Consider the following 11413-nt stretch of genomic DNA (forward strand, 5'->3'; position numbering starts at 1 on the left):
GTTATATATTTTCTTTCGTGTGGTACGTAGTCGTATGATATAGCTATGTACAAGTTTATGTGAATTATTATCATTGGTAGTAGTGGTTCAATGAACTTTTGTGCTGGTTTGATATTTTTTTAGGTTCATGACATGCCTACGAGTCGTTCCTAATTATTTTATAATTTTAGGAGGTAGACGTGACTGACTAGATTTATTTTATGTATTTTTTTTATTTACCCATTATAGTTTTGAACGTTGTCTTGACCTGTTTTTTTTTACATCATGTAGTCCTCTTTTGTGCATGCGTATAATTTTTGTAAATGTTCTCAATGCTTATAATTTAATTTGATTATTCTAGGCTTTGCTTTGTTTATCGAATGATGAAATACTTCATGTCTTATTTTTATTTTTATTTAGCATGGCGATGTTTTAGATATGTTTTCTATATTCATTTACATCCATGTAGCATGTGTGTTTTATATATTTGAAACCATGCCATGTTAGGACTTGTTCAGTGTCCAACGCATGTTTTGATTGAATATGTTATATGATTGCTACTTTATATTGTATGACCAATCATATGGTTAATATTGCTTGGAGAGGTACATGTTAGTAGTTTATGATCTCATATATTTTAATTAAGTAGGATTCCTTCTTGCTTTAATATCGTGCCATGATATTGTGATTGTATAACTAGATGGCATAGAGAGAGAGTGTGTGTGTGTATTCATGTATTAGATCATGACTAGTTGACCACTATGCATTTGCATGTGTAAGTTGTACAACACAGAAATGCATGCCATCTTGTTACTCATTCTAGTTTAGTATATTGCTTGATATTGTCGATGGCATGATTTTGTTTAATTTGCCTACATGCTTAGTATGATGTGTCCATGTGTTTGCATGTTATAAACAACAATTATTGTGTGCTACTTTCATGCTTTCATGCTCATGCATGTCAACTAGTCTCATGGAGTGGGAGAGTGGACGAACTGGACGCAGCGGCAGCTGCACGCAACTATCCGGCCGGTCGCGCGCGGTGTGGTGATACGTGCTGTCTGATTAACAAAATGGGTAAAGTGGAGATACAACGCGTGATACATGCAATACCCTGCCGCACGTCGGCATCGTGGGGTCGGACCGTGGTACTCATCCGTCAGAGAAAAGTGTGCTAGCTGCGCGGGACGTATCATGTGGGGGCGTTGGTTTCCTGTTCCGCGAGGCCGGCGACCCGGACTACTGGACTGGTGGCGACAAGGATTAGGTGCATGTGCTTATTCTCGCGCTAGTCCATTTCCTGTTTTTTGCCGGGCGACGAACAAGGTGATCCGTGACAGCAGCCGGTGTGCTTCCTCCTCCCCGCGGATCTGCTCATGCCGTTCCCCGGAGCGTCTACCCCGGCGGCGTTGGCCTCTGGGTTAGTGAATCCCTTCATATGTAGTTGTTGTTGGTCAAAATCTAGATCTAACGGGCTCGCCCCGGTCCCCGGTGCTGCAGATCTATCTTGGCTGCTATGGGTGCAGGTGCGCAGGAGGCGCCGTGCGTTCTGGGCGGCGGCGGCGATGCTGTGCCCGATTCGGGCATTGGCTCGTCGGATCCCGCCGTCGGCCCAGTCTTGCCGGACGTGCCTGAGTTCTCCGGGGCATCCTGCAAGACCTTCAACTCTGGAGGCGGGGATGTGTCGTCGGGATTGGCGACTCCAGCCGGCGTCTCGCACAACTCCGTCCAGGCCAGCGGCTGCAGTGGCCCGGCGGGTTTGTGCACGACATTCAATTCAGGGGGCGTGGTCCAGCCGACGGGATTGGCGACTCCAGCTGTCGTCTCGCACAGCTCCGTCCTGTCCAGCGGGAGCAGTGGCGCTGGGGAATCGTGCACGACATTCACTTCTCAAGGAGTGGTCCTGCCGTCGGCACGGGTCGGCGACGGAACGCCGTCCGTCGTCTCGAGCTGCGCCGTGCAGTCAGCACGTCACAGCGGCCCCGCTTCAGCGAACACCACCATCGGCGTAGGCTGGAAGCGCAGGTACATACCAATTTTGCGGTTGCCTGGGAAAACTGTGTATTTTCTTGATAGCATTCATACGAGCTGATGAGAGGAAGTTTCATTAGTTTAGGCGAATTGGGTATAAAAAAATGGTGCTCGCTCATCCCTTGCTGAAAAGTTCTTACTGCCTTCAATAAATCACTACCCGCTCGTACGTTTTTGGTGAAAATTATTGTTGCCACTGCCAAAAAAACCCGGTTTAAGTCCCGTGGACATAGAATGATTGAATTGCTGCTGCTGGGGACTAGTTGACTTGTATGGTTAGGTTATTGTGTCCATAATTTTCAGTCCGCAAGCTCACTATAAATTGGCATGCTGTCATTATTTAGTGTTGAAACAAAATGCAAGTGGGGATGGTGTGCTTACTGCAATCCAATCCGTAGAAGTTTGCTGACTTTTTCTTTCACCACTCTGGAATGTATGGTGTTGGGGAGAAAAAAGTCCAAATCAATCCTGCCGGAAAAGGGTCCTAGTATCGATTTTGTAATTAAGAAATCGTGTTGCATCAGTTTGGGCTCTTTTAAATCGTGCTTTTCGTCGTAGTTGGTTTTCGTAACTAATTTGGTTGTGCTTTTCAAAATGCAGGCCAAGAGGTCCTAGCGCGCCAGACGAGAGGGCTGTAGTAGCTGATCGTGTGCCGCCACTGGAAACTGCTATTAGAGGGTTCGCTGATAGGGGGACTGAGGTGGTCGTGAACCCGGTGCTTGGCGCTATTTTTGATTCGCTGGCAGAGGCGTATGAATTCTACAATCTATATTCATGGGAGGTCGGCTTTGGGATTCATTACGGCAAGCGCAGGAAAATGTCAATGGGACGAAGTGTATGCAAGAGATTGTGTGCGGCTGCGCTGTAAGCCCCCTTCTTTGCTTCCTAATTGTGTTTTGTGTGCGTGCGTGCCTTGTTCTATGCAAAAATGATTTGACGCAACATTGGCTGTTGTCTGCTTTGAAAAATAATCTCAGGGCAAACCAGAAAAGGAGAAGAGCTCGTCAACGAGGAGCAATTGCGCCGCCATGCTTAGGTTGCACCGAACAGATGATGGTGGGTGGTATGTATCTGAAAATCGCGCCTCCCACAACCATGAAATGCTACGGACTTGTGCTGAGAAGCTGCATTGGGCATCACACCAGCACATTGACACATACACAAGAGATCTCATGAAACAGTTGCGCTAGAACAATGTAAATCTGGGGAAGGTATACACCATCATTGGGAGCCTGTTTGGGTGGATGGAGAACGTCCCGTTCACAAAGAGGTGCCTTAGGACTTTCTGTGGGAAGCTTAGCAAGGAGCAGGCGGATGATGATGTGCGGAGGACCATGGATGCATTCTCTGAGCTGGGGTCAAATGATCCAGAGTTTTCATATGTTGTTGAGAATGATAAGGAAAGCAAGATAAAAACCCTCTTGTGGACCAATGGTAGAAGTAAGATGCAGTACCAAAATTTCGGGGATGTCATAACGTTCGATACTACATACAAGACAAATCTATACGACATGCCTTTTGGGTTGTTCGTGGGGGTGAACAATCACTTCCAGAGTATCATCATGGGCGGGGTAATGATGAGAGAGGAAACGATCGAGAGATTCAAATGGGTATTCACCGAATTCATCAGGCTGATGGGTGGCAAACCTCCGAAAACGATACTAACAGGTTTGTTTGCTGCCCTATATGATTTCCTTATTTGCCACCTATGTATGACACCAGATACACTAGAAAAAATAGCACCCTTGCTGTGTGTGTAGTGGGTAATCCTGTTTTTCATTATATGTTACACAGCTGACCATTGATTTCTGCTTGCAGATCAAGGGCGCGCAATGGAGGTGGCTATACAACAAACGATGCCTGATACTACACATCGCTGGTGCAAGTGGCATGTGCTAAGGAAGGCGAAGGAGCACCTTTGGCCGCATTACACGAAAAGCAGTGATTTCAGGGCTGCGCTGCACAAGGTTGTCAATGAGATGCTCACTGTGGACGAGTTTGAAGCAGCTTGGGCTGAGCTGCTAGACAAATACAAGCTCCACAACAACACGTTCCTGATCCAGAATTTCGAGGTTCGCCACAAGTGGGCGAAGCCTTATTTTAGTGGGAAATTATGTGCGAAGCAAACCAGTACGCAAAGAAGCGAGAGTGCAAACCATTTGTTGAAGGGCTACATCCCGCCTACATGCCCCATGAACCTTTTTGTGAAGCAATACAGCAAACTGTAGTTTGACCGAGAAGCCGAAGAAGGTTTCCAAGAGAAAAGAACAAGGCTGGTGGGTGCTAAGCTAAACTTTGTGCAACCTACAACCAGATACATCATATTTCCCTGGTTTTCATTCTTGATGACATTTTTTTGTTTCTATATTTTAATTGGGCGGGATAGTTCTTCGATACAACTACCCTTTGGAGGAACATGCAAGCCAGGTATATACACGGACGATGTACGAAATGTTCGGCCAGGCTTTGTATCGGTCTGGCCGGTATGATGTTGAAGAAGTTGAGTGAGGCATCACCTACAAAGTTCGGTACGTCGAAGCTGAGAAGCGAGACAAGTGGTGCCGCGAAATGCATGTTGTCCGTGTCCATGATGGCGGCGCTAGGTATTCGTGCGAATGTGGGCTCTTCGAGCATATGGGGATGCTTTGTTGCCATGCTATCAAGGTAATTACTACCGGCCCCCTTCGTGATAGAGAGACCTCACTAAAAACAGTTTCTTCACAATGATTTGTCCAGACTTTCGTCTTCTGGACCTAATGTTATTTCTCCCCCACGCATTGTAGCATGTCCTAATTCAACTGGGGGTGCGAAAAATACCCAGTTTCCATGTCCTCAAGAGGTGGACAGTAGATGCCCGCGACAATTTGCCACTCCACCTCCTGTATTACCAAAAGGATCAAGGGCCTCCACGGTTATCCTCCTACAGGCATACAACACTACACCTGACCGCTCTCGAGTTTGTGCAGCTGGGGGATAGCAACGTGGAAGCATTCGACAAAGCAATGGGCATATTGATCGCAGGCAAGGCGGAACTGACTGTTTTGGCAGCGATCAAGGACGGCAAAAGTTTGGTGGACCAAACTCAAATTGGGGATTCAGCCAATCCCACTCAGGATATGGGAGCAGGTTCCTCACACCCAGACGACATGTGTTCTCAGATGTTCATCTCAACCGAGTGTGGACTTAATACTGCTTCAGGGGAAGCTGGCTCAAGCCTCTCACTATCAACGTTGCTGCCGCCCGATAGGAAGAAGCAGAAGGGTAGGCCAACCACAGCTAGGAACAAGCCTGGATACGAGGTCAAGGACGCGCGGTCGAGGTTTTGTACGGTCTGTAGGCAGAAAGGGCACAAAAGCACGACGTGCCCCCGCAGGGGCGATCTTTTGAAGAAACCTCGCAAAATACCTACCTGCGGCAATTGCGGTGTAGCTGGGCACAAGAAAACAAGTTGTTTCAATCCAGTATTGCCATTCGTGAAAAGGCCTCGCGACGGGCCAGTTGAGTGATGTTCAGATCAACATCTGGTGCAGGTCGTTGAAACTTAAACCCGATCGGCCAAACTGATGTTGTGATCTGTTGCATTTACCCATAATATGAGTAGGTTGATTTCCCGCGGTTAGGCATAAATTGTGATTGTGATTTGTTTTTCCAATGAGTGTTGTGTGGCGCTGTAAGGACTGTAATTGGATTTTCATGCTGATAGACCTAGTTTGGCCGTGTGATGTTGATTTTCCAATAAGTTATGTAATAACTGTGGTGGGGCTGTCGAAAGTGATGTAATCCTATAAAGTTTATTTTCCGGCTTCGACCAGCCGCGTTGTGATTTTGAAAATGAGTCGATATGCTTGCTCGGTGTTGTACCATGTCCTTTCCTATTTTTGGAATCTTTTTCTGTCAATGCAAATAATGATAGGTGCCTACTTTCCTGAGCAAGTGGCGATGCTAGCAGGTCACCTGTAGTACGGGTGCTATCAGGAATTGATGAGTCGATGAGGTGCAGCTCCGTGTACTGTGAGATTGGATTGGAGTGGCCCTCCGTTTTTTGAACATTTGAATTTGCTGTGGGGACTACGGGGGGTTGGTGTAAGTCGCCCATGTTCTATTTAAACACTTGCTTGCTGATGCTTGTAAGCAGCATGCTGAGACGCAGCACGCTGGTCTTCCTCTCTCTTCCTCTCCCTCTAGTTTGTTCATCGTCCCCAGTCCAGCCCTGCATGGCGCCCCCTGCAGCTTTCTCCTCTCTGCTTGGTTTCGGCTGCCTGCTGCGCTCGCACGTCCGGTTCCAAAGGAGGGCGACGGTTGTGAGAACCCGTTGTTTGGTCAAGCGCCAACGTAGGAACGCGTCTGCGGCGGCCAGCGTGTCGCTCTCCTAGGTTGATAATTCTTTCGTTTCCTCTAAAAAAATGCATTTGATCAAACTTTTTGCCCATGTCCATTATGTTGGCCTTTTTTCCGAACATTTGCTCCTATTGCGTGTAAATTTTCTTTTGACCTACTAACCGAAAATTTTCATGTCGCCAGGTCGCGGTGACTGGGTTTGTGTGCGAGCAGGTTGGGGAACACGACCCGCTGGTCAACACTTGCGGCTCGGTGCGTGCGCCGTGCTCTCATGACGGGGACGCTGCCTCTAGCACGTACGATGGCTTCGCTGCCGTTGAACAAGATTCGGGCGAGGCGAGAAGCTCTTGCTTGAAAGCTCGCATTTAGTAATGGATGCGCGAGCCGAGGAAAGCTCAATAAACATATGCCGCCAATATGATTGTTTGCGTATGTGGGTGTGGTGTGTTATGTCGTTTGTGGGTTTGTTTAGCGCTCAATGTATTTATCTTCTCGTCTGGAATAAGAAAAATTATGTCAACGTTATGCTTAAATGGATGGGAGACGGCCATGATCACCACACGTGTATTTGTGTGCATTAAGTAAAAATCACTCTGTGTCGGGGGGTGCGGTACAGGGCCGATCAATGCGCGCGATGATCACACTTTACGGCATCTATTCTGCTCCCTGCAGCAGCTAGACCACAGCTACGTCGCATGCTGCGCAGCCCCTGGAGCTGATTGGACGTTATGGGCCAGGCTAGGTCCTTGCGTGCAGATGCACCTCCACAAGAGAAGTAAAGTGGGATCAGCTGTTGTGCGTGCTCTCGTATGGACCTTGCCCTTCGTCGCGATTTTGCGTGCGTGGCGGGGTAGCAGCGGCTTGCCAGTGGTGTATGTCGGCTTGAGCTCTAGAAGCCTGCACACCTCTACCCTCGTGTATTAGTTGGAATTGCATTTATGGCCGTGAAAAAAAAACATGGTAAATATAGAGAATAATGTCACATTGTGTGGTTGGGGCAGCCGGATTAATGCGCGGTTGCTGCAATGAGACAAGGAAATCGCTTCGTGTGCCCAGCTCTGCATCTATCTCTCTCGACTTCGGTCGCCACCTGGATAGCGCGTGCTCTGGCAGAGCAGGGCGAGCGATTAAAACACTGCCTCTCCGAGCTGCAGCTCAGTCAATCGCAAAAATCACTGCTTCTGCAACGCTCTCCCCCTCACCCTCACCTAGGAGCGCGGCGAGTTCTTGGTTCATCTCATCCGCTCAAGCCTAGCAACGCAAGGTATCGTTCGCCTCCCACCACCTGTATTTTGGTTTCTTCGTCAGCTCGTTATTCTCTTGGAGGTTTCTTGTTCACTTTCAGTGAGCTTTGCGCGATTCTAAAACCCCGCTCGGTTCACCTTGCAGTGCTTGCGTATGATGGGGCGTCTTGGGACGCGGTCGAACGGTACCGCGACGGGCAGCAGCTCGAGCGCGGTCCCAAGTGCGAACACTTCGGCGCCCCAACCCATGGTGGTCGGAGATGAGAATGCGAGCGGAGAATCTGATGCAGACTGCGGCAAGATCCGGGTTATGAACTATCTGTCCCCTAAGCTAGTCAATGCGGTCGTTGCTCGTCTCACTGATTCGCAAAAGAGGCTTTTCGCTGAGAAGGACTTTGGTGCCATGCTGTCCCTTTTGGGGATGCTAAATATAGACCGTCAGTACAGTTTCTGGAACGCAACTAGGATAGATCCGATTAGGAGAACCGTTCGTATGGGCGATGGCAGTTCCCGGCCAGTGACATCTAATGCTATAAGGGATGTGGTCGATCTGGGTACGGGCGACAGGGAGATCCCCTTCCCGCATGAGCCTAGCTGTGTCGATCGTGATGTCTTGAGGGATGTGTGTGCCGGTCTGGGTCTGGATGCATCGGTAGATAGGATCACATTCAGAATGCTAGAGTCGGTGCTTGCTTCCCTAGGCGATCTAAGTGTTGAATTTGAGGCCAACAGGCAGTGTGCTGCGTTCGCTCTTCTCTGTACTGCTTGTTTGTTCAACCCTAAAGCAAATCGGAGGGAGGATCCAATAAGCCCTGAGGTGTTTGTTGCTGTGCGTGATCCATCAAAGATGTTCGAGTTTGACTGGTGTGGGTACATAAAAGCTGTAATAATGGCTGGTGTGAGAAAAATGCGAGAAGATCTTGAAGCCGGTGCAACTATGGTGCACTTGCAAGGGTTCCTGATGGTGCCTCAGGTACCCAATCCATTCTGATTTGGTTCCTTCCTTTCACAAACTGTGGTGTGTCGTGGTCGCTGTTGGGTTATTAGTGAACCAACTCTGCCAGTCCTGATATGTTGCTTTGTCTCCTAAATTGTCCCAGGTGATTGCATTTGATGCGATGGTTGCTGGGCGGGGTTTGCAACCTGGGCGACACCGGATGACGGTGTATGATGCTGAGGACTTCCGGCTGCTTGCTGCTCTTGACTCTGATCGTCTAAGCAATGGAGGGCACAAGATGTACGGCAGAGCTAAGGTACTTGACATTTTACGGGGTGCTGAGGGCTTCCTTCTGTATGAAATGCATATAACCTATCCGTTGTTATTGCGATGCTTTATATATTGTAATAGTTATACTCATGCCCGTTTCGGTTTCCTCTTTGCAGATTAGGCCTGACGGTGCGTGGGGTGCTGCTGGCAACTTAGCGGCCATGGACATGCCTTCTGCTACAGAAGTTGTCCCTGACCCAGGTGCCAGTCCGAGCGAGAAAATAGTTTTGTTGTCAAGTGTTCCCGGGTGGCAGGCAGAGGTATTGTAACTGTGTGCGAGCTCATCTAAGATTCTGTCATTTTTCATATACGTTCCCCTAGTGTGGTGATGTGTTCCTGGGGGGTGCAATTTCCATGCAGGTGGTTGAGTATTTGAGCGCATGCATGCACACATGTCCTCTGTTTGTGAGGAAAATATGAATTTGAGGAACCATGTTGAGTCTTGCATGACCAGTGTGCTCGCGATGATAAACAGTCGTAATGACAGCAATGTCAATTCAGTGAATGAGATGCTTGGCTGTGCGATTTCAAAAGTTGGTGATTTCCAGCTGAAAGTGGTTGGTGGTGAGGTTTGCTTCCTTAATACTAATGGTGAGTTTTGAGACACAAGAAAATTTAAAACTATGAGCATTTGAAGTCTTTCCTATTGAAGAAGTGGCTTGTCTAACGATTTCATTTCAGAAGCACACCTTGGTGTTCCACATGATGTTAAAGGGAAAGCCAATGTACATGAGACAGCAGGTTTGTTCATGTTTTGACTGTACCAAGTGATTTTGCGTTACTGGTTAGTTCTGTGGAAGACGCGTAATGTCTACAGATTTCATTTCAGAAGCTAATCTTGGTGTTCTGCATGATGGTAAAGGGAAACAAAATGTACGTCAACCGGCAGGTGTGTACATGTTTGTCTTGTAACTTGGTGTGTTGGGTAACTGGGTAACTTCCTTAAAAGGCGTCTAAAAAAGCTGTTTTGTTCCTTCTCACAGGGCCATCAACTTCTAAGATGGTGAACCCAAGTATAAGGAAGCGGCTTGGCACGGATGTAATGACTTCCTTTGGTGCTGGCTCAGGTTGGTGGCTTATTTCTTGCCTTAGTACTTGACTACTCCATTGGACTGAGAAGTGTTCAGTTGGAACATGAACTAATTATTTGGTGTGTGTTGTAGCTTTCGTGCAGACTGGCGTTGGTGGTATTGGGTCCGTCGATCAAATTGGTGTGATTCCTAATGCAAGAACGCTTTTTGGGCCGTTCCCTAGCCCAGATAGCCTTGAATTGAATCGCCGCATCTCTTTGAGGGAGGCTGGTTCCACAAGCAACGGAAATGGTAATCTTTCTATGGGCAAACTTTTGTGAGGTTGTGTGTAGGGCGGTCGTGCAAATGCCTGTTGTTGGGAAACAATTCAGTTTATGCATCATGGTCTCTGTTTATTTGTAGGTAATGTGGCTAGGCGTCTTGATCTGAATATGACAAATGATGTTCAGAATTTCATAGACGGGACACCGTTTGTTGGGCCAATGAACGCTGTCGGGGTGGACACGAACTTGACGATTGGTCCCTCGCCTGCCAGAGCACCTACTGCAGATTTGCCTTCCCGCCGTACGTGCCCCCTCCACTATGTATCTATCAATGTAGTTCTGTATACTGCTTTCATGCTTGGTGGACTGTTGGAACCCGTGGAATTGTTTTCCTGAAACTCTATGTTGACATGGCCGGCACTATCGCAAAAGCAACTACGTTGGGTGGTTTGCAGTAGCCCCGCCAAGTAAGCGCACAAGGATGACAACTGACTACTCCATTGCAAACCCGTTTGGAGTGGCTGTCTCTGAGATGGAGGGCAGGAGAAGAGACGATCGTTTCTACGACAGGGCCATGGATTCATCATTCAATGATTTATCTAGGTTTGTGGACTCTTGACCTCTAGCTCTCTCCGATCATGTTGGTTAGTTGTTTATGTGGGACTGTTAGATTCCTCACTTACCATGCACTTTGCCTATTTGTCCGTGTGCGGGCCATGGTTCAAGCATGGGCGGCCGTACCTTATGCAGATGACTGGTGAAGAAGTGGTGGAAGAATTCCGCATAGAAAATCGTCTTGCTAAGCATGGATTGGAATCAATCCTACGTTTGGGGCTCTGCCCCCCGGGATCAAGGAGACTCATCATTGGACCTGACTGGGCGGTAAGTTTGGTTGTAGTATAGTTTTACATGTTTGGTTTGCACCGCCGAGTATCACTGGTCCTGATATGGCGTGTCTTTTACAATTTTGCAGTTGAAAGTTGCATACACCGCCTCATATTGGCTGAGGGAAGATGTCCACTCAATGTTTAATCAGCTACCACTTGGTGTGGCGTTAGTTCTGGTTAGTGAACTGTTTACCATCTACCAAATTCCCATATATGTTACATCAGTATAATAGTGTATGCAAAAAGATAGAATGCTGGTTGTATGTCTAACTGGAATGAAAAACAGGGGCTGGTTGTGGTGTACCTGGACCAGGGGTGGAGTTTGTACGTCTTTGACATCCTGTGTAGAGTTCTCCATATCATTGATCCGAAC

At 47.8% G+C, this 11413-nt stretch overlaps 3 protein-coding genes across 5 annotated transcripts; all 3 read left to right on the forward strand.

The window, feature by feature from the left end:
- The first annotated feature begins 963 nt into the window (after positions 1-963).
- Positions 964-4281, forward strand: LOC125549480. 2 transcript variants are annotated; one of them, XR_007301349.1, is made up of 5 exons: positions 964-1399; positions 1480-2004; positions 2611-2874; positions 2988-3678; positions 3829-4281. XR_007301349.1 is itself a non-coding variant. In XM_048712885.1 (4 exons), exons 1-4 carry the CDS (start codon positions 1356-1358, stop codon positions 3184-3186), a joined length of 1032 nt encoding a protein of 343 aa, XP_048568842.1. In that variant the 5' UTR covers positions 964-1355; the 3' UTR covers positions 3187-3695. The 2 variants fall into 2 exon arrangements, 1 of the variants encoding a protein (XP_048568842.1); XM_048712885.1 differs by lacking the exon at positions 3829-4281 and having other exon boundaries at positions 2988-3695.
- A 109-nt stretch (positions 4282-4390) lies between these two features.
- LOC125549481 (protein FAR1-RELATED SEQUENCE 3-like) lies at positions 4391-5756 on the forward strand. 2 transcript variants are annotated; one of them, XM_048712887.1, is made up of 3 exons: positions 4391-4674; positions 4794-5136; positions 5209-5756. In XM_048712887.1, exons 1-3 carry the CDS (start codon positions 4579-4581, stop codon positions 5514-5516), a joined length of 747 nt encoding a protein of 248 aa, XP_048568844.1. In that variant the 5' UTR covers positions 4391-4578; the 3' UTR covers positions 5517-5756. The 2 variants fall into 2 exon arrangements, with proteins under 2 accessions (XP_048568844.1, XP_048568843.1); XM_048712886.1 differs by having other exon boundaries at positions 4794-5756.
- A 2082-nt stretch (positions 5757-7838) lies between these two features.
- LOC125547348 lies at positions 7839-8980 on the forward strand. Its single transcript, XM_048711255.1, has 3 exons — positions 7839-8565; positions 8693-8864; positions 8976-8980. The coding sequence occupies exons 1-3, from the start codon at positions 7840-7842 to the stop codon at positions 8978-8980; spliced, it is 903 nt and encodes a 300-aa protein (XP_048567212.1). The 5' UTR covers position 7839.
- The last annotated feature ends 2433 nt before the right edge of the window (positions 8981-11413 follow it).

The sequence above is a fragment of the Triticum urartu genome, chromosome 3 (assembly GCF_003073215.2).
Source record: "Triticum urartu cultivar G1812 chromosome 3, Tu2.1, whole genome shotgun sequence".
In the NCBI taxonomy this organism is placed as follows: domain Eukaryota; kingdom Viridiplantae; phylum Streptophyta; class Magnoliopsida; order Poales; family Poaceae; genus Triticum; species Triticum urartu.